The sequence below is a fragment of the Emydura macquarii genome, unplaced genomic scaffold, assembly GCF_026122565.2.
Source record: "Emydura macquarii macquarii isolate MOO-44397 ecotype Brisbane River unplaced genomic scaffold, CSIRO-AGI_Emac_v2 contig_499, whole genome shotgun sequence".
In the NCBI taxonomy this organism is placed as follows: domain Eukaryota; kingdom Metazoa; phylum Chordata; order Testudines; family Chelidae; genus Emydura; species Emydura macquarii.
The window spans coordinates 15,462,557-15,483,951 of NW_027130636.1; the positions used below are offsets into that span (position 1 = coordinate 15,462,557).

General features: G+C 39.9%; 1 protein-coding gene across 1 annotated transcript in view; it reads right to left on the reverse strand.

Annotated features, from left to right (window-relative positions):
• Positions 1-20,393, reverse strand: part of CUL3 (cullin 3) — a 99,996-nt gene extending 79,603 nt beyond the window's left edge. Inside the window, exon 1 of the mRNA XM_067538983.1 lies at positions 20,001-20,393. Coding sequence (XP_067395084.1) covers positions 20,001-20,066 — 66 coding nt within the window. The 5' untranslated portion in view covers positions 20,067-20,393. The remainder of the gene's footprint in view (positions 1-20,000) is intronic.
• Positions 20,394-21,395: the final 1,002 nt, after the last annotated feature.

The following is a 21,395-nucleotide window of genomic DNA, read 5'->3' on the forward strand; positions in this document are numbered from 1 at the left end:
CTCGGAACAGCATCCTGTGGTGAAGGAAGTTGAAGCTCTCCTAGCGACACCATCCACACAGCCAGGCATCCACTTCCAGGATGTGTATGTCTCTGCCTGCCCCCCTACCACTGACTGGAAGAACTGATGAGAACACCACATGCTTCCTTAACTTCCTCACCCTCACTCCTAGAGCCCTTCTGTCACTTCTGATCTTTTCAGGGTCACTGCTGACAGAATCATAGCACCCACATGAACGAGCAATATGGGGTAGCAGCCAAAAGTCCAGAAGATCCTTGGCAATCCTTCAGTAACATATCAGATATGGGCCCTTGGCAGACTGAGATGCCAACTCAGGCCAGCAGAAGAATACCTCCATCCCCCTTTAAAATGGAATCACTGGCCACCATTACCCTTTGTTTCCTCTTCAAAGAGGTGGCCACAATCCTCCCAATCTTGGAGGTACATCCACCTTTGGAGAAAATCCTCATCCCTCATTGCCAGGGCAGCATACCATTTTTCTCTCTCTATGGACATTAGGTTGAGAACAGGGATGAATAATTGCCTGCAGCCAGAAGGAGCCAGAAGCCAGCTTCGTCACTATGAAGGACCATTTTCCTCCTCCCCTGGTTATGCTACTGCAGTCTTCTCCAGCTGAACTGCCTTTTTTAAAATAACGTTTCTTCTGTACCTTGACATGAAAAAAAGGAATGATCTGGATCCATGAGAAGGGAACCATGGAAGCTCCCACTCCCCGCTCTTGATAGGACACAAAACAAGGAAAATTCAAGAGGCAGAAAGTAACTAAGGGAATGTCTATACTGGGACACTCAAGAAAGTTAAGATGAGCTAACTAAAGGTGAGGATCTAAAGTGCATTTAACTCCTATGTCAAGTTGTCATTCGGAAGTAAAGTAGCCTTAGTTCACTTTAGCTTAATCCCTATGTAGACAAGACCTGATATATGAATACCTAGAGAAGTCAGACTAATTTCTGCATACTTTTATATGCCTTGTCCTCTTAACTATGGCCAAAATTGGGATTTGACATGTCCGTACAAAATGCATGAGTTTCAAAATTGGGTTCCCAAAGTTTTTGAGTTGTACACAACTTTTCTGGATATTAACCTCTTAAAAAGTTAATTGCAAAGAACTTCCCTTCCCATAACCATCTTCAAAATGTTAATATGTATTACTAAGTGATCCTATTTTTAATATTATCTAGTTTATCTTTGAAATTTACATTTTGAAATTTATTCTCTCTTATCAAGTCTAGTTTGCACTAATGTAGTCCTGTTTGAAGAGGACTACATTAGTGCAAACTAGGAACCTTTAAGTTTGCGTCCACATTGTGCATATAGGGAATTACAGCATAACATTTTGGTGCATGCTATAGTTCACATCCTTTTGATCTAAACTGTGGGGCAGTGCAGACATGCATTTAGTCTGCAGGGAAGAGCTTTTCTACACAGCACAATAGTCCACACCAGAGGGGTGTAAATTCTAGTGCACGCTTGTGTGCTGCACACTAACTGGCCTGTACAGACCCTGCTGGCGTGCACTAAAAGTTACCTAATGCACGTTAATGTGGTCCCGTTTCAAATAGTATTATGTTAACACACACTAGGGAAAGGAAGATTACTTACCTTACAGTAACTGGAGTTCTTAGCAATTCTAGAACTGGAACTAGCAATTCTTCAGTAGCAGTGTCCATTAGTTCGCATCTGCGCCACCTTGTGCTTCCATCCAAGGGCATAAAGGATGGAGCAGATCAACCGACCCCCAGTTCAGACTCTGCTGTGAATCAGGTTGACCTGAGCATAGAGGAAGGAGGACAGATTGTGGAATACCCATAGGGACTCCAGTTACTATAAGGTAAATAAAATTCCTTTTTTCTTCGAGTGTTGGTCCCTATGGATCTTTACTGTGGGTGACAACCAAGCAGTGCTCATTGAAGAGGAGGGTGTGAGGAAGTATGCTGTTACACAGAGTGGAGGTTCGCTGAGCCAAAGGAGGCATCCATGGCCAAAGCTTGGAACAGAGCATAACGCCTGGTGAAAGTGTGTAAGGAGCCCCAAGCAGCCACTCTGCAAATCTCAGAGAGAGAGGAATTCCCTGTAAGGAAGCTATTGATTCCACTTGAGCAATCGTAGAATGGGCTCTGACAGCTTAAGAAGAAGAGGCTTTCATAACATCATAGCAGAGGGAGATGCAAGAAGCTATCCACTTAGAGAGTCTTTTGGAAGAGATAGCTTTCCTTTTCATTCTTTCAGCACTGAACAAACCCTGGAGATTTCTGAAAGTTCTGTGCAGACAGAAAGCAAGAACCCTGTGTACGTCAAGGGAAAGGAGTCATGCCTCCTCCATGCTTTAGGATAAAACATTGGCAGGTGTATAGCCTGGTTAAGGTAAAACTCAAAAAGCCCCATAGGTATGAATTTAGGAAGTAGACCTAAAGAAACCTTGCCCTTGTGAAAAGTTATGTAAGGTGCGTCTGCCATTAGAGCTCTAATTTTCCCTACCCTTCTAGAAGAGATAACAGCTGTCAGAAAAGAGACTTTCAAAGACAAATGCAGGAGAGAACAAAAGGCTAAAAGTTCAAAAGGACAGCAGAAAGGATGAGGTTCAGATCCCAGGCACCGACTGGTTTCGAAACTGAAAGAAATGTCCTTATGATGCCCTTCAGGAACTTTGTAGTAGAGGGATGAGTAAAAACAGGGCAGCCTTCCCCATCAGGGACTGGAAAGAGCTAACAGCTGCCAAATGTACTCATAGGGAGCTGATTGACAAGCCAGGTGTCTTTAGCAAGAAAAGATACTCCACTAGGAGAGAGATACCTGACACCTAAGTAGGAAGTGATGCTGCTGACACGAAAGGGAGAATCATTTCTATTTAGCGCAGTCGCATTTTTGCATAGTGGTCTCTTGCTGTTCTAAGGCTCACTCTATGCTCATTGTCCATCCAAAAGCTAGGCTGCCAGATGTAGGGACAGTGGAGTGGGGTGGATCACACTGCCCTCTTTCTGGGACAGTAGGCCCTCAAACAGCTGCAAGTGGATGCAGTGGTAAGAGACTACCTGTAGTATGGTGATGGACCAGAATTGTTTTGGCCACCAGGGGGCTATGAAGATCATTGTTGCCTTGTCAAGTTTTATCTTCCTATGTAACCAAGGAAGCAGAGGAAGGGAAGGAAACCATACCCCAGTGGCTCTCACCACTGTACCATGAAGGCATCCCCTCTGGAGTTGAGGCCTTGTGCAGTACGTGAATAGTAAGCCATTTCTGTTGTGCTAGGTTACAAAGAGATCCAAAGATGGGATGCCCCATGGCTGGAAGATATGCTGTGCTTTTAAATAGGTGAAGTTCCCACTCATTAGTTGTGTGGAAATGCCTGCTGGGGCTGTCTGCTAGTGAATTCATTACACCTGGGACATGTACAGCTGAGAGGATGATCCAATGCACCAGTTCCAAAGGTGGACAATAGAGAGGTCAGGGAGGAAATCTCACTCCTCCCTGCTTGTTTGTATAGTAGATGGTGGTCACATTGTCTGACCTAATCTGGATGTGTGTGACCTGAATGATGGGCAGGAATGTCTTGCATGCTTTGAGAATTGCTCCAAGCTTGAGTAAGTTGATGTGCAGCCTGGATTCTCAAGTGGACCAGGAACCTTGGGCTGTCTCGTCATCAAGATGCATTCTCCATCCCAGTAGGGAGGCATCTGTGATAAGTGTCTTTGTAGGTGGTGCAGGAACAGAAGGGACCCCCACACATACCGTGTCCTTGTTTTCCATGTCCTGAGGAAGTTATCCAAGGAGTCTGTGTTCAGGGCATAGACTGTCCATAACCAGATCTTAAGACACTGTAGATGCAATCATGTGAACCAAGTGATATAAGTGCATGCCCCTTTTGGCCAGAACCAGGCAGGACCGGGCTGTAGTCTGAGGGCTGAGATGAAGCTGAGATCCCTCATGGCTATGAATTGGTGCAGAGTTAAGCAGTCCCCCACTGCGTCTGATTTCAAGTCCACCCCAATTAACTGTATGGTGGGTGCAGATGTTAATATGGACTTGTCCAAACTGACTGGAAGTCCTAGGGAATCAAAATGTGGTGGTGTACTCCTAGTAAAACCAGCCCATGTCCAATATCTGTTCACCCCTGTCTGCGGAGGCATGCAGCCGTCACCACAAGAACTTTTGTAAATAACCTGGGGCCATGGAGAGGCTGAAAGGAAGCACCCTGTGTTGAAAGTGATCCTGGTCCACTATGACCAATAGGAATCTTTTGTGAGCAGGGCTGTCTGTAAGCAAGGATAGGTCTGCCTCCCACAGCTTGAGCTGTGACAGCCCCCCAACCTGAAGCAAATACTCACCAGCAACCATACACCCTACAAGAAGGCTAATCCAGGAACCTATCCCAGCAACAAACCCCGTTGCCAGCTCTGCCCACACATCGACTCTGGTGACACTATCACTGGTCCTAACCACATCAGCCACACCATAAGGGACTCATTCACTTGCACATCTACTAATGTAATATATGCAATCATGTGCCAGCAATGCCCCTCTGCCATGTACATTGGCCAAACGGACTGTCACTACGCAAAAGAAAAAACGAACACAAATCAGACATAAAAAATAATAACATCCATAAACCAGTCGGAGAACACTTCAGTCTCCCAGGACACTCTGTCAATGACTTGAAAGTTGCCATGCTCCTACAAAAAAAACTTCAAAAACAGACTTCAAAGAGAAACTGCTGAGCTTGAAATCATCTGCAAACTTGACACAATCAAACTGGGTCTGAATGGGGACTTGGAATGGTTCTCTCATTACAAGAAGTAATTGCCACTGACCACACATTCTCACCTCCTAATCAATGCTTGTGAATAGGCCTCAACTACTCTAAGTGAATGGACTTTGTTTTCATCCACCTTCCCCATTGTTGTTACTTCCCTTGGATATATGCCTCCTATGTGATTTCTATTCCTCACATCTGACAAAGTGGGTTACAGCCCACGAAAGCTTATGCCTGCAGAAATTAAATTTGTTAGTCTTTAAAGTGCTACAGAACTCTTGTTGTTTTTGCTGTATACAAACTAACACGGCTACCCCTCTGGAACTTGAGAAAAAAAATCTTCCCTATAATAGGAAAAATAAATTCTGTCAACTTTCATTTTTTAGTGGGACTGGGATTAAAATTTGAACTAGCTCTTTTATCCTTATCTGCCACAAATTCACTAAATGCAAATGTGAACCATCTGCTGCTCAAATCATAACTAACATACTTGAGACCACTTCAGAGAACTGCAGAAAAACACTAAAAGGGGAAATTCCAGGAAAATTCAAGCTATATAAGACTTTACAAAGCTATCATAAAGAATATTTGAAATATATTACCTTTAGTATCTGATATTAAATATTCCATCTTTCAGTGTAGCTTCATATTATCCTTCAATTAATTATATATCTCAAGTAGCAGCAGCACTGCAACTTTTTTTTTTAAAAATATTAAATTTTAGGAAATGGGTTTGCTGAAATTTTATCATGACAAATTAAGAGAATATTATCCTCTACTGAGACATCAAAAATAGTTGACTTGTTTTGCAGCAATGGTTTTCTAGCAAACCAATCTTTCTAATTATTTAAGTGACTATTTATTGCATCAGTGATTAAGTCACATTTGTAAGCTTTAGCACCCTCTGTTAAAAAGCTCTGTTTAAACTTTTACAGGATTTACACTGGCCAATATTCACTTTCTAAAAACTAAATAAGAATGTCAATGAACGGTTACCTCTGGGTTGTTTAGCTTGTGAGGCTGTCACAAATTAAAATATTTAAATAAAATGAAAATATTTTTTTTTAAAAGATAGCTGTAACAAAAATGGTCTTTATAAAAAACAAACAAACATACTGAAAGTTCCAGTATGGTAACCAAGAGACACAAAATTAGTCTGTGATGTCATAAGACAATTTATGCACTTCTGAGATCTAGACTGAGATCCTTGGATAAGAACTGCCAATAAGTAATATTAAAAAATTAAGGCCCTGATTCTGCAATCTGATCCACTGGAACAGACCCCTGCACCTGTGTGGATCCCCACTGATGACAAAGGATGCTCAGTGATCCACGCTAGCAAATCTGAGTGAAGAATCAGCACCCAAATGTTCTCCCTTGCTCCTTCCTGACCGCGCATCAATTGATTTACTTAAACTTTTGATGTAAATTTGTTTTAAAACAATGTATTGCTGTTCAGTTGTAGAGTTCAATTCTTGTACTGTATTAGCTTTCAAATGAAAAATAAAAGTTAAATCATTGCTGCTTGTGCGGACTTTTGAAAGCCCATTTTTCAGACACAGTTTGAGAATGAAAGAGAGAAAGGAGATGGGTTCTTTCAAATTAAGCACTATCGTGAGTTGCAACAGCATTTGGCAAAAACTTAATTTAATCTTTTAATAAACCTAAACTGGAAAGAGCAGTCCCCTCCATCAAGGGCAACAGCAACAGGATATAGAAAGTTTCTTCTGTCACTGCCTTACATGCAGACCTGGCTGGAGTTTCATCATCTAACAGTATGCAGTGCCCTATACGAAACAGACTTTATTTAAACCATATCCTTATCCGACAGTGTTTTTGACAGATTTAGGAGACTGAGAATTTAAACAATGACCAGAAATGTAACTATCCTTCCTCTTAGAAATGGCCCCAAAAGAATGAAATTGACACACACTAATTGAGTAATGTAGGAAATTAGTGATTCTGGATTTCAGGTTCTATTTTTATGCCATTCTGTATTTTTTTTCACAATTTTAATATCTTGTAAATTCTTAGAAAAGTCATTGTTTTTACAGGCTTATTTGAATTGTGACTGTGTATATTAGAGCAGCCACCAGTTCTTGAGCAATGAAAGAAACAAGGAGTTAATATACTCAAAAGCTCTTTAGAGTTTCATCTTTTCAAAACTTATTCTTGAAAACTAACAACTTTATATTTAAATTGACATCCAGAAGTCCTTGTCATTGCTGCCATCACGTTGCTCACTGTGCTTGTGTGTTCTACCCTTCCCAAACCCTGCGTATGTCTTATCTATTTAGATTGTAAGCTCTTCGGGGCAGGACTGTATTCTACTCTGTTTGTACTGTAGCACAGTGGGGCCCCATTTTTGGCTGGCCCGTTAGCACTACTACAATAAATCTGATTAATAATAGCTAATCAAAGACTGCTATTATCCATGATGTCCTCATTCTGTGAGCAACTTCCCTCCAGATCTGTTAATTTAGCACCTTTTTCCATCACTAAATTCACATTCAAAATTAAATATTTATGACCAATAGAAATACCACTGTAAGTTGAAGGGTCTCTAGCCAAGTACAGAAAGACAAACCAGCAGGCTTTAAAAAAAAATTTTTTTTAAATCACATTTCACAGGATATCACAGCTGTGAGAGGATAAGTTTTTCAATGACTCTAAAACAGTGGTTCCCAACCTTTTTGGCTCGAGGGCCACAAATATCATTTTTACAACTCTGAAGGGCCACCAGTCTATCAACTCAAAAATGTTTTGACGTATACACCATTAAGGACTACAAATCCCTACATATTTAAAGTAAACATTTTGATGTTACTGTGCTCATGTTTACAATCACTCTTTTACACCTATAAATTACTCACAGTATGTCACACACTCACAGACAAAGCACTAGTGTAGATGAGTGACTGTCACTACTCACTGAAGCACATGGCCTGGCAGCAAGTTAAGTCACAGTGGGTGACCTGCAATCCCAATAGAATTGTTTTTCAACAAATCTCATTTCTGCACAAAGTCATTGCAACGCTACATAAAGTCATAACTCTGTCAAATATAAATGGCTTTTCAACAGACCACCAGAAGATATATCTGTAAACTAGGCACTATCTCCCTGCTAAATTTCAAGCTTCTCCCACCTGCCACTGAGATGCTAGAGCTGTGTGTAGCTGGCTACACTGCGGAATTTTTCTAATGGATTTTAAAACTAGTTTAACCTACCCTAATTTTAAAATTTGGCTAGAGCCAACGCAGAGAGTTAAAATAGTCTGATCAGTTTTATAAAACTGGTTTCAAAACAGGTTAGAAAATTTCTCCAAATGCAGTCAGATTCATCAGTTTGGTGGATGGTGCATCAGTATACATGGTAATTTGAGTTGGAAAGAGTGAACAATCAGAAACTACCCTTAGATTCTTACTTAGCAAGAGTTGTGTGAGATGAATTAAGTGTTTTGTATCCAGGAAGGAGCACTGTGTTTTGTCTGGTCCAACTCACAATCTATAGTACAAATTTGATATAGCTAACATAGGTCACATCTCTCTGCCTCGCCCTCTTCAATTCATGTAAACTGCCTTTTCTTGTGATCTGTTAAAAACCTGAAGCTCAGAATTACACAATAAAAAAAATGAACCCATCCTGAATGAATTGGGAGAACAAATGCAAACAGTGATATCTAACTTCTCTTACTCACCCTCCACCCAAATGAGAACAAAATGGTATAATGAAACAATAAAAACTGCAGTATAGTAATATATGAAATAGGAATTTCGTTCAGACTTGCAACAAAATACACAAGAAAGTTATCTCTTGTCACATGCCACAAACATCAGTAATCCCAAAACAGTGTCTTTAAAAGATAATTATTGTTTCTAATTACGAAGAAAGGTAAGTCACTAAAATACTGTCTTAAATGTAGTAAAACAGTCAATTAGGAAATCTCCACCTTGATAATTCAATGTTACCAAGGACTAAAAAAAAGTTTTCCTACTAGAAAACATAAGAAATGCAAATATCAAAGTTGCTGTAACTTGTTTAAATTTAAAAATCTATTAACATTGACCTTAAATTTCTAAAGAAAACATTAAATATTTTTAATATATACCCTTTAAAGTGTTGAAACTCATCTCCAACATTCTCAAATAGAAAAGAGGATTAATTTAGTCTTATTTGGAATCGCAAACAGGGCTTCCTGTATATGTTTATCTACATGTTGAAATATATTTACACGCATGATGTATGTATGGTCACTGTTTATTGGTCATTCTGGCAGAGGTGGTGGATGGGACGGATCTCTGACTTAGAGCATGATTCTGCACCAGTGAAGTCAACAGGAACAGGATTAGTTAAGCATATAAAAGTATGTATTTGCAATATGGTTTGTATGGGCTTTACTGTTTTTTAATCTGAGTGAGGCTTTGAGTGGATGGAAACTTCACTTCAGCAACCTTAGCTCCAAATTAAACTATATTACAATGTCAGCCCTGCTGTTATAATAGCATCAAACACATACACTGAAGAGATTATGAAACAGTGACAGGTACAGTATTTTATCAACTGCTTTGCAGATTCCTTTTACTACTTACATCTATTGATTCCTTTTACTAATTATACTTATTAAGGGTCAGATTCAGATACCCTTACTCACACATTATGCTACTCTAAAGTCACTGGAACTACTCATGGAGTAAGGTGCTGTGAGTAAGAGTATCAGAATCTAACCCTAAAAAAATCATTTACCTAAACTAACTACTTATTAGAATTATCCATCAACATCAATGGGATCTGAGTACCTAACTCCCTTAGGTTCCTCTGAAAATCCTCATGCAGGATTCAAAGTGTTTCAGACAACATTTTATACAACAGTTTGCCCTGTAATTTCTATAAGAGAAAGTGTTTCTGTTAAAATAAGTGACACTACATTTCAGCCTTCAGAGCGATCTGGGGTGGAAAAAAAAGTACTCTGAATCAAGCAGGACAGGGACCTGAACTTGTGTCTCCCATCTTAGCTTTGGTAAATATTTCTAGTACCATTTAACGCTAAATATATACAGCAGTAGTTCTCTCTCTCTATCCACATATATATTGAGTATAATAGGAGTCTATTATACTACACTGATTAAAGTTATGAAGGTGGTACACCAAGTACTTTTGAGTTGTAGATCTGGTATACAAAGTCAGTTGGAGAACCACTGATGGAGAACTGCTGTAGAACCAATGTTTGTAATTAATATTTGTAATGTAATAATGGGCGATTAGCTGATGCAAAAGGGTTGTGTAGGACTTCCCAAAGCCATCCCAAGAATCCTGACCAAGAATAAGATGATTATGTATATGTCAAGATCTGCTCACAAATTTTCTTTAAAGAGAGGTTTTTAAGGCAACAGCCACTAAGAAAAAAAATTAGGTAACTGATTTTACACAGGGTAGGTAGAGATCTTCAATTTCTTTCTTGCCAGCTCATGTCTATTGATTGCTACAAAAGCTCTGACATTAAAAGGGTATTCACTTTAGAGTATAATGCAGACAATATATTGCCAAGTCTTAGTTGGGAACTGCTATAAGAAGGAAAAACATTAACCCCATGCCTCAATTTCTCTGGAAGGCACCAAGTCTCCTCAGAGGTACCATCTTCCCAAATTAAACAATTCATTATTTCATTAGCCTTTCAGCTATGATTCAAAATTTCCTTGAGTCACAAGTGGCATCTCTCACCTTCCCAACACTAATTTCAATCTAAACTCTACTGGAAATGTACCCATATGATTTTAAAAAGTAAATCTGCAAATAGGTTAAACATTTAATGTTTTGCAATTGTTATATAGATGCTAAACAGAATGTATCAATCATTTATCAAAAGGAAGTGCTCCAAGCACACACCAATGTATTCAGGAAATTTACAAAGATTATATAAGCATTTCCAGAATGTATTCCAAAAGAAGAAACATAAGGGAAAAGAAATGCTTTAAACCCCTTCTGGGCTTGATAACAACTAATTTTTTTTCTAGTGATAATCCCACAACACTGCAAGGAGTTTTATGAAAGAGGCTTAAAAGGGACAAAAAACACCTACTTTTCCATTCTTTGTTTGAAGAAAGTTGCAATACATTTAGAATTTTGTGGGTAATCTATATTGGTGCACTATGGTAAACATTTTTCTTTTTTCTCTCATATACTTAACATATTTACCATAATTTTTAGTACATAAAGAAGCACTGCCTGGAAAACCCTAGTACTGGAACAACACAGGAAGAAAGCAATGAATTAAGAGTTGTACAAGGAAGTTTACAGAATGTCTGCCCTCACTAAACTTAGTTCCAATTTTCTCCCAAATTCACAATCATAAAAATTTCTCCCGCCCCTCCACACACAAATAAAAAAAAACAGCTAAAAAAGGGTGTGTGAGGGGGAAGAACACTAGCACTTCAATACTCTAGAACAGTGAATGTGAACAGCTGCAATGGACTCCTTAAAGTAAACCCCTTTTAGGTTCAAACTAATTGAGACATAAGGAACGATGTCATATCTTACACTAAGACTACAAATAGTAAAGATTCGCTCTCCATAGTTTTTTCTAGAAAAAGCTGAAGGTCATGTAATTAAAACATATCATTAAACACATGAATTGATAATATATTTAAATTATGCAGATGTTTATTTTTACTAACATTAACCTAATAAAATATTTCCACACAAGTATAATAAATCTTTACCATAAGTATAAACAATTTACATCTCTCATCCCTATTAATTCCACCTTATTTAACCTGCAAAATATCAAAAACATTTCAGGCCTCTAATCAGCAACAACATGATTACCAATTTAAAGAGTCTAATCAAGTTTAAAGCACACATTGTCCTAATGAAAATAGTGATTCCATCTTCTCATGGTTATATGCACAATCACCTGGAATTTTTTCCCCACTTCTATTTTCCACAACCCCACAAATCATGTGAGCCATACGTAGCTACCATACATAAGAATCATTTGCCCTGATCCACTTCTGCATATTCTCCAGTATGTGTATCTTTAATTAAACCCCTTTGGGTTGGGTCTAGTTCAGATCATTACCAGAATATTTATTTTCATCAAACTCCAAAAAAGAGTAATTATAAAAGTTGAAATCAGCTTGATCCTAGTATAAAGCTGTCTTTTTTTTTTTTATTGCAATGTTTTCCCATAGCTTGTTTCCCTCCATTCCACTAAATCTGGGAGGAGATGCACTTTGCTAATAGCCAAGTGTGTTAGCTCCTTTTTGGAAATCAGTGAGTCAATATCCAGTAAGCATGAAAGCAATTCCCTAATCAATAATTTCCTTTGGACTGTAACCTAAATAGAATCACTATGGGTTCTGGGGGTTGCCTAACTTTAACAAATAGAATTTTCAAGATAACTATTTTCCTCCAAAAATCTTATCTTAGGGCATCCCTACCACATATGCAGAAGATCATATTCCTCCACATCCTCTCCAGCACTTGACTCCTTTTTATCTTAAATATAGCGAGGTACTACTGATATACTTTTGCAATAGTTGTCTTTAATAGTTATATAAATAGCTAAGGTTTTGGTCTTCCACCAGACATTTTCAAATTGCTCCAAAGTTGCATCTATTTGCAGATCCTTTTCCCATTTTTCCAAAAATAAAAAACTATCACTAACAATCTGCTAAAAAGTGGAAATTGGCCCTAAAGTACAGTTTTAAGGAGCTCTTCATTTTCTGTATCCTGAAAACTCAAAAGATAAAGCTAGTCTTAACTCACAACTACTGGTAGCCTATTTTTTTAAATTGAATCCCACAAGCAAAATAGAAGCTTAAACTACCTGCTTTCTTTTGAGAGAGCATAGATGGACGAGTCAACTAATTAGGAAGCTGCAAAATTTATATTTTAAATTTAAATCAGAAATCTACACTCACACATCTACAGAACATTATTACAAATGTTCCAGGCTGCATCATCTGAAGGAAATAATTAACAAATAAAATACCACACAAAAAATGAAATAGTATTTTTTCAGAGAACCCAATAATATGTGCAACCTTCATCTAAAAAGATCTTACAATGATATAGCATGCTCCATCTTGCATAAGTTGTAAAGCAATTCTCATTTAACTCATTCACCCATCATTGATGCAGATACACGTACGATGAAAGGGGGTCACTGCTTAACAGCAGTTAAACTACACAACAGTTTAGCAGAAAACAAATACCACCAAATCCACTGGAAAAAGCAAGGAGAATTTAATCACCTGAATTAGAATTTGGTCTGAATACTAGTGTTGTCTCCTTAATTTTGCAAAGACTGCTAGGGAATTACCACCAATCGCAAACGGCCAAGATCTCGTTTTCCCATCTCACTTAAAAACATGGTAGTAATCGCCATCAGCAAGGTGCTTTCCCACACCATGCTGAGGTACTCATTCAGTACTAGCTTAGCTGGAATCCTGGGTACCCAATACCTATCAAGACTGGGCCCTCAGAGAAAAGTGTTGCTTACTGAATCACCAAGATTTTAGAATCGCGTTGAAACACTTCCATGTGAGTGTTGAATAGACTTGCCCCTGCCTATCTTGCAAAATATGGTGACACCACAGCTAGACATAGTATGGTCATAGAATTAGAAAAATATATACAAATTCCTTATGAAACTTCTCCTAAAATTAGTGTTAGCATACTTTTATCAACTCAAATACCTAAAAAGTGGCGCAAATGAACGGATACCTAGTTTTCAGAAGTTCAACCTGTTGAACTCCACCACACCATTTAATCTGAAATATTAAGTAAATCCCATGATGTTCTTTCAATGTTCACGATTAGGTAAAATTTAAGAGCGTTTTCACATTAAGGGATGTATACAAAACAATGCCGATTTCCTTTCAACAAGGTAAATAATGTTGCAACTTTTTTGGGGTTTTTTTTTATTTCAAAGCCCTAAATGTGTTACAGTAAAATTTACCTGATGAATATCAAACTTGTTATCACTATTTATATTTATAAAATATTATAGTTTATTATAAACCCTGGGGGCCAGAGCCTAATTTGCTTTTATAAAAATATGGCTTCTGAATGTGAAATATAGCATACATTCACAAAGGCATTGATGTGATATGTCTATTTAACCCTATGGTTTAAGGGGAACAGTACCACTCATTATGTTTACATTAATTCATTTACTTGGAGCTGAACAAACGCGTGACAAACCATCTTCCCTTCCTCTTCTCACCCCATTCCAAAACACACACCACCGAGAACATGTACTATGGAGTCTAAGTGTTAATACACCAGTGATTACTGGTATATTAACTCTTTCTCACAGTTTACATCTAATTCAACCAATTATCCAGGTTTTCTCCTTAATCTCTGCTAAGACTCATCCATGTGAATCAAGGGCTTGTCTTCACTTATCTTGGAAATTCAGCGGCAGTCAACCAGAGTTACGCAAGCTACCCAAAAAACCTGCATAACTCCCGTCGACTTCTCTGCGTCTGTTCTGCGTGCCGTTTTCACTGCACTGTGTCAACGGGAACCGCGTTCCTATCGACGCAGAGCTACGCTACTTGAGAAGGTGGTCTTAATACGTTGATTTCTGGATCAACTGAGGTGATCTTCACTGACCGCTCAGTCGATCCAGAGAAGTCAATTTGACGGTGGCGAATTTGCCGCCGTCAGAGAAGACATAGCCCAGACATTAAAACAACTTCTTTAATGCTTGGATGGAGCCACGCATTATGGACATCTAATGTAAATTTTAATTTTACTTCAAGCTACACCAGGTACCCAATGAAGGCTCAAAATAAGCCATAAAAGAAGCTAATGCTCCCAGAAGAAGAGTATTCTTTCAGCCATGCAAAGGCCACAGCTACCAGCCACTTGGATTTGAAGAATGTAGGAGTGTCAATGAGACTTATCAGCCTTCTTTGTTTTTTAAGTACAAAAATTAAGCCACCATCTCTTCACCTGCAACAATAGCTTTGAAAACTTAGAACTAATGTAAGATGATCACTGGAGTTGAAAGGAACGAGCAGTCATGCTACACTTCTACAAAAGAAGGTTGAGGAAAGTGGAACATAACTATCCTATGCATTCCATATAAAATGCATAAGTGTACGTTTGGGATATATGTAAACAGACTCATTTTACAGAATGTACATGTATGGGATCTCTCTAACCCTCTCCAAAATCTTTAAGTAGCCCTGTATCTATTGAGGAAATTACAGCAGACAGGAACAACTGGTAACTTCCTGGGAGCTGGCAGAAAACTGTAGCAAACTGTTTCATAAGATTATCCAAAATACAAAAGAGAGCTCTACGGGAAATAAAGATGGTCAAAAGTTCTGCCAAAGTATAATGCATAAACAAATACAATAACTCGCTTCAAGTCAAACTGGTTTTCAAAGAGATCTAACCTACCAATTTCTTGTAGATGACAGATATTTTTTGTAGTAAAAATAGTATGAATCCTTGCTGAGAGTCCATCTAACAGTTCTTAAAGTTATGTTATTTGTGTAAATTTATAAAACACTTCTTGTTGTTAGCCCAATTCTTACTTAGTATGTATTTTCACAATAAATTTGTAGAATTGGGTATATTAAGGCTATCTTATCTTCTTCATAACATTCTGGTACTTCAATTTGCACTCCTGGCCTTTATCTTCACTGGTCAAAAGCCGTAACAAAACAGTTCATATGAAGCTACTCTAAAGTCAGTTTATATAGAACCGGCCTGCATTGACTCATCTCTAAGAAAATGTTAAAAGACACAAATAGCATGCTTTTGCTCCATCCACACAGGTCAACTAAATCACGTTAAAATTATATTTGTTGTAACATTGTTTAAGAGCTTTTAAAATAGTCCTTTAGCCACCAATGACAGGCCCATTGTGACTTGAGTAGAGAAACGCAATGTAAGAACACTACAGTACCTTAACCAGATGGTAAAGGATGACAAAAAAATGTAACTCCTTCCCCATATTTTGGGAAAATAACTAGAACCTTAGCATGTGTGTTGTGCAGCAGACTTATTACTCTGCAAAGGCACTGTTTCAGTCCCTCTAACATGAACAATGTTTACAAAATATAGCAAATACGGGAAAGTCATATCTAGACATTATCATCAATTTACAACATAATATTATAAATTAATCACTTGCCACATTTAACATGTCAAGTCAAAACTGTTTGACTTGAGCATCCATTGCACAGTAAATTTTTTTTTTTTTGGCTTATGTGTAACAGACAGCCGATCAACAAAAAAGAGATTGTTTAAAAAACTTGCAGTTTAAAACCCTATGCCAAGTTTCATCTCCAAATGTTTATAGCTGAATTACTGACACTGAAAGAGGTGCGTGTCTGAGTACATATTTTAAGTGCTAAGATATCTTCTTGTATTTTGAAAATGGCATTATTGTACAGACTCTGTACTCTTAAAAGTTCATACAAAAGATTATTTCATTGCACAATCTTAAAGTAACCATTGCATACCTAATGCAAATATACAGAACTTTAGTAACGACGATAAAAAGTTGAGTAACTTCAAAAGGTAAAACTTACCAAAAGCCCACACCATCTAGTTTTTTGCCTAATCCCACAATCTAGCCACACTCAAATACTAATATACTTTAAAGTGCATTTAACAAGTGAATGCTGCATAAGGTCCTTCTTTAATATGTTAGTGTTAAACTGGTCACACAAACTTATTTCTTTCTATTGTGAATAAAGAAAGGTGATTTACTGTTCAGGGAATTCTAGTCATTGACCGCTTCTAACTACTGAACAACCCACTTTGGTCTCTAGATTCCTAAGTGCTCTAAGGATATGTCAATCCTGCAATGAGACACCCGCTGCTGGCCTGTGTCAGGTGACTCGGTCTTGCAGAGCTTAAGCTAAGTGTATATCTACACTGCAACTAAAAACCTGAGGGTAGGCCCATGCCAGCTGACTCGGGCTCAGGCTCAGGGGCTCTTTAATTGCGGTGTACACATTTAATTGCAGTGTAGACTCAGGCTAGAGCTGGGGCTCTAGGAAACTGCAAGGTGGGAGTGTCCCAGAGCTCCCGCTGCAGCCTGAACCCATCTACACTGCAACTTAACAGCCCCTTAGCCGAGCCCTGTAGTGTCCAACTGTAGTGTAGACAAACCTTAAGAGACGGTTTAATTGTAGGGTAGATGTTTGGGTTTTGGCTACAGCCTGGGCCCTGGGACCCTCCCACTTCACACAGTTCTAGAGCCCAGACTCCCACCTAAGCCTGAACGTCTATACCAAGTTAAACAGCCCCTTAACCTAAGCCCCACAAGCCCGAGTCAGCTGGCATGGGCCAGCCACAAATTTTTAATTGCAGTGTAGACATACCCTCTGCCGCTGCCCTTAAAGGAAGCAAAAGCCGAGTCAGTAAGATTCTGTATACCAGCAGCTGGTTAGTACTGAACGACATTTCTATGAAGGGGCATTTGCCACCAATGTGTTTTTTCACAGTCCTTAGTTACAAGAAACTAAAAAAGAAAAAATGGAAAGAAAAGTAATTCTACAAGAAAATAATGATGCTTAGGTAGAACATTTGTGATTGAGCAACACAGTGTTACACTTATGCTATTTTTAATTCATACATGAATAAGCAGCAGAAACAAAATAATTTGAAAAGAAAAGGGCAAAATAATTATGGTAAACCTTTCCATTATCATTCATATTATAGGAAAAAATTATATAGATAAGTACAGAATATGAAAGGGCCAGGGCCGTCATTAGGGATGCTGGATTTCAGGAACTTTATTGTCCGACAAGGTTACCTTTTTCAGATAATGCAATAGTAAATATTTATTCCCACATGAGAAACTGAAACAAAACAAAGAAAACAGAGATGTAATACTGCTGAAGTTATATGACAAACAGAGAGCACGGAAATGGAAAATCACAGGTAACAGTAATAATTCAAAAAATAAGAATACATAAGAATTGGAAAAAGTAAGAAGTGAGAACAATAATCAAATATGAATGTAAATACTAAATACAGGTCCCAGTCTTGCAAATACACGTAACTTCATTTACATGAAGAGTCCACTGAAGTCAGTAGAATTTTTCATGCGAGCAAATTATACACGCCTAAGTCTTCGGAAAATTGAGGTTACAGTTCGGATAGAGTGATAACTTTTTTCTCTTTTAATTGCCCGCATGATAGTAAACTCTTAAAAGCTGTCATTCATTTACATGTTCTTTTTTCAGTTAGAAATCCTTTGTGAACTTTTGACTGGATTTGGTTTCAAAAAAGGAAATTTATTTTAAATAGCAAAACTTGAAAAATACTATCAATGGATGTCAGCTTCTACTTTGGAGTTTGGAGGCCTTGATGTCATTATATACTTAAATAATGGGTTTTTTTTAAGGAAGATAATTAGATAAATATTGTGAAATTGTAATCCATTTTTTAAACAAATCAAAAGGAAAAATTAAAACAATGCTAACAAGAAGCACTTTGAAAGGTAAAAAAAATATCAAGCATTGTCAACACGTATGAGAGCAGTGCTCTGTGCGAATATTCTTCACCCATGAACACCATTTATATGCTCAATTACAAGAACTGTCAAAAAAAAAAATAGAATGTAAAGTAATGCTTATCCTAGTCGACAAGTTTATCCTTGTTAGTTTACCCTTATCATAAACATACATAAAGAGCTTTTATTCACAGATCCTATCAGCCAAATTTAAAAGACTGTCAGAAAACTTTTGTTGTACAAGTATAGTTTACTGTAAAATATATGCATAATTTTTGTCATTGTTAATTTTTATGATGGTCCCTTTATGGTATACAAGTTGTCCATGGCTATTTCAAACAATCAGTTCTTATTTTTCTATAACCCCAAAAGTTCTAATAATATGTTTATTCTTTGAATATGAGTGTATTAAAAATAAATAATTTCTTTGGAGATCACCAGCCATTCATCACTTAAAACACCCAAGACTCTTAACACACAGTACATAATGCTTCTTCCCTTGACATTCACTGCTCAATGTAATGTAATTATTGTTGATTAGAAGTAGAGTTTAAGAGGGAAGCTGTCCAGTTGAATCAGAGCCCTAAAGTTAACTTCTAGCAATTTAGAATTTTAAGAATAATTTAATTTCATTGGCAAGAGATTTGGCTAAGCAAGTCCCCTGCCATGTTACTTGCTGGAGAATTGACGTAAACAGGTATGTCCAGTTTATATGTGAAGGCAACACATTTTAATTGCTGGCCACTGGCTACCTGGGGTGTAACATCAAAAAGTAAAATAAATCTTTAAAGCCAATGACTCAACAGAGCGTCTCCTTTTTAACATATGTATATACATACACGCACACTTGCAGGAAATTACTACGGATGACTGAAGTTTTCATATTTCTTGTAATGCTAGAAACCATTAACAGCACTCTTCACATTTATTAGATCTAAGCTTCAACTGAAGAAACTGTTGAAGCACCAGCACAGCTTTATGGCAGTGTAAGTTGATTACTAGGCCCATGCCCTCAGTAACTAAAGTGGCTGGCAATCTCACAGCTAGATATATGAAACCACGGTTACGAGAAGGAAGAACCACCACCAATGGTGCAGCTTCCTCCTCACCCTTCTTGCTATGTGGCAAGTAACACTGACAGATGGAGAGTCCCCACTAACTGTCTATTATCTGATTCCCCGAAAGTGCCTGTACTGCTGTCTCCCGTTCCCAATCCCCAGTGCCCCAAACTCCCAGTCCCAGTCCCCATGCCACTGCCACTCTCCCACCCACCAGTCCAGGTTCCAGTCCCCAGTCAGTGCCTGTGCCACTGCCACCCTCCCCCTGCCAGTCCAGGTCCCAGTCCCCAGTCAGTGCCTGTGCCACTGCCACCCTTCCCCTGCCAGTCCAGGTCCCAGTCCCCAGTCAGTGCCTGTGCCACTGCCACCCTCCCCCCACCCCGAGCCGGGCCGGGCCGCCCCTCCCCCTAGTTGCTAATAAGTGCCCGGGCCGCCCCCGAGTGCCGGTCCTTCCTCCCCCGCTTGGCCATGGTGGCAGGCTGCATTATGCTGATAACAGATGGGGGCACAGAGCGTGTCATCGTCCTCCCCCTGCTCCCCAGCCCCCAACTCCTTTTCCGTGCCCTCCCCCCGTCCGCGGAGTTTCACCCCTCGCCGGGAGCAGGGTGACAGACCGGGCAGCTGTGGGGCCTGCGGCCGGGCGGAGGCCGGGGCCTGGCGCGGGGCCGGTGGCCGGGTACTCACGGGGAAGGCTCGGATCCGCATCTTGGTGTCCTTCCGGCTGCCCGTCCCCTTGCTCAGGTTCGACATCTTCGGACCCGGCTCGAGCGGAGCCTCCTGCAGGGCGAGGGGGGCTGCGGGGAGACCCCGGAGCGGGGGGCCCCTGGCGACCTTCCCTCCGGGCGGCGGCCCCCGGGGACTGCGGGGCGGGGAGGAGGGAGGCGGCTACGGGGGGTTCTGGGCGGCGGCAGCGGCGGCGCAGGCCCCTGTCTCCGGCGGCGGCGTTTCCTTCACCCTCCTCCGCCGCGATGGCGGACAAACATCGCTCAGTGCGCAGGGCCAAGCGCGCGCCCCCCCTCCCCACCACCCGAGAGACAGATCCGGCCGCGGCGGCAGGAGGGGCGCGGGGAGGAGCACAGCGAGGAGCCCGAGCGAGGGGGTGGGGGCTCCGCTGCCTAGCTCTCGCGAGACTTTGCGCCGAGCTGTCACCGCTGGCTGCAAAAGGGGCGGGGGAGAGGGAAGGGGAGAAAGAGAAACCGCGCTGGGGCACAGGCGGCCGCTGATTGGCTGAGTGCGGCGCAGCAGAGGCGGGGCAGACTCAGAGCAGGGTTCCTTCCATGGAGAGGTGCCTGGCTGGGGAGGAAGCTACTCCACAGCTTGGCGAGGCTTTGTTGGAGTCACCCTGGTACCACAGGCACCAACCCATCCTGAGCCTAGTGCTCTCCAAACTCGTTGCACTCAAAGCCTCCATCTATCCAGAACTCAGTGTTAGCAATTGGTTGAACTGGCACAGGCCTTAGGTCTTGGCTACACTGTGCCATGTTGCCAGCTCTCGCCCTTTTGTCTCACATCATTCGGTGTTCTTCTTAAAGCCACAGCTCCTGGAGTCAAGTGACGGGGAAGAATCAAACTGGCCCTTTCACAAAAAAAGTGGGAAAAAGTTTGAACATATGACCCGAGTTCACCTTAGGGCTAAAAGCCCTAACAAAAAAAAAAAAAAAAAAAAGAGGCCAACATTTATGATGTTTTAAAAGTCACACTTGTGGAGGACCTGACTTGTGATGTTTGAACACTGAGAGTTGCCAATAGTTGAGAGTTGTCTGTCTATTGCTATCACTATGGTAGCTCTGCTACTGGTAATAATCGTTCAGTTGGCAGTATAAATGAGGTAGGTGCCAGCATTCACCAAGCTTTCAGCCACTAGGTTGCTAGTCCGGTTCTGAGATGGTTATTAATATTCTGCTAGTTTGGCAATAATAGACAACACCCGATGGTAGCAATTGTGGAGAATCTGAAAGAAACAAAGTCAAATGTAGACACAACCTTGAACATAGGCTCTTACGTCCTTTCAAGCCTGTGTGGTCAGGGCAAAAGCAAACAGTGTCTTTAAAAGATAGGCCAAAAAAATAACTGCACAGG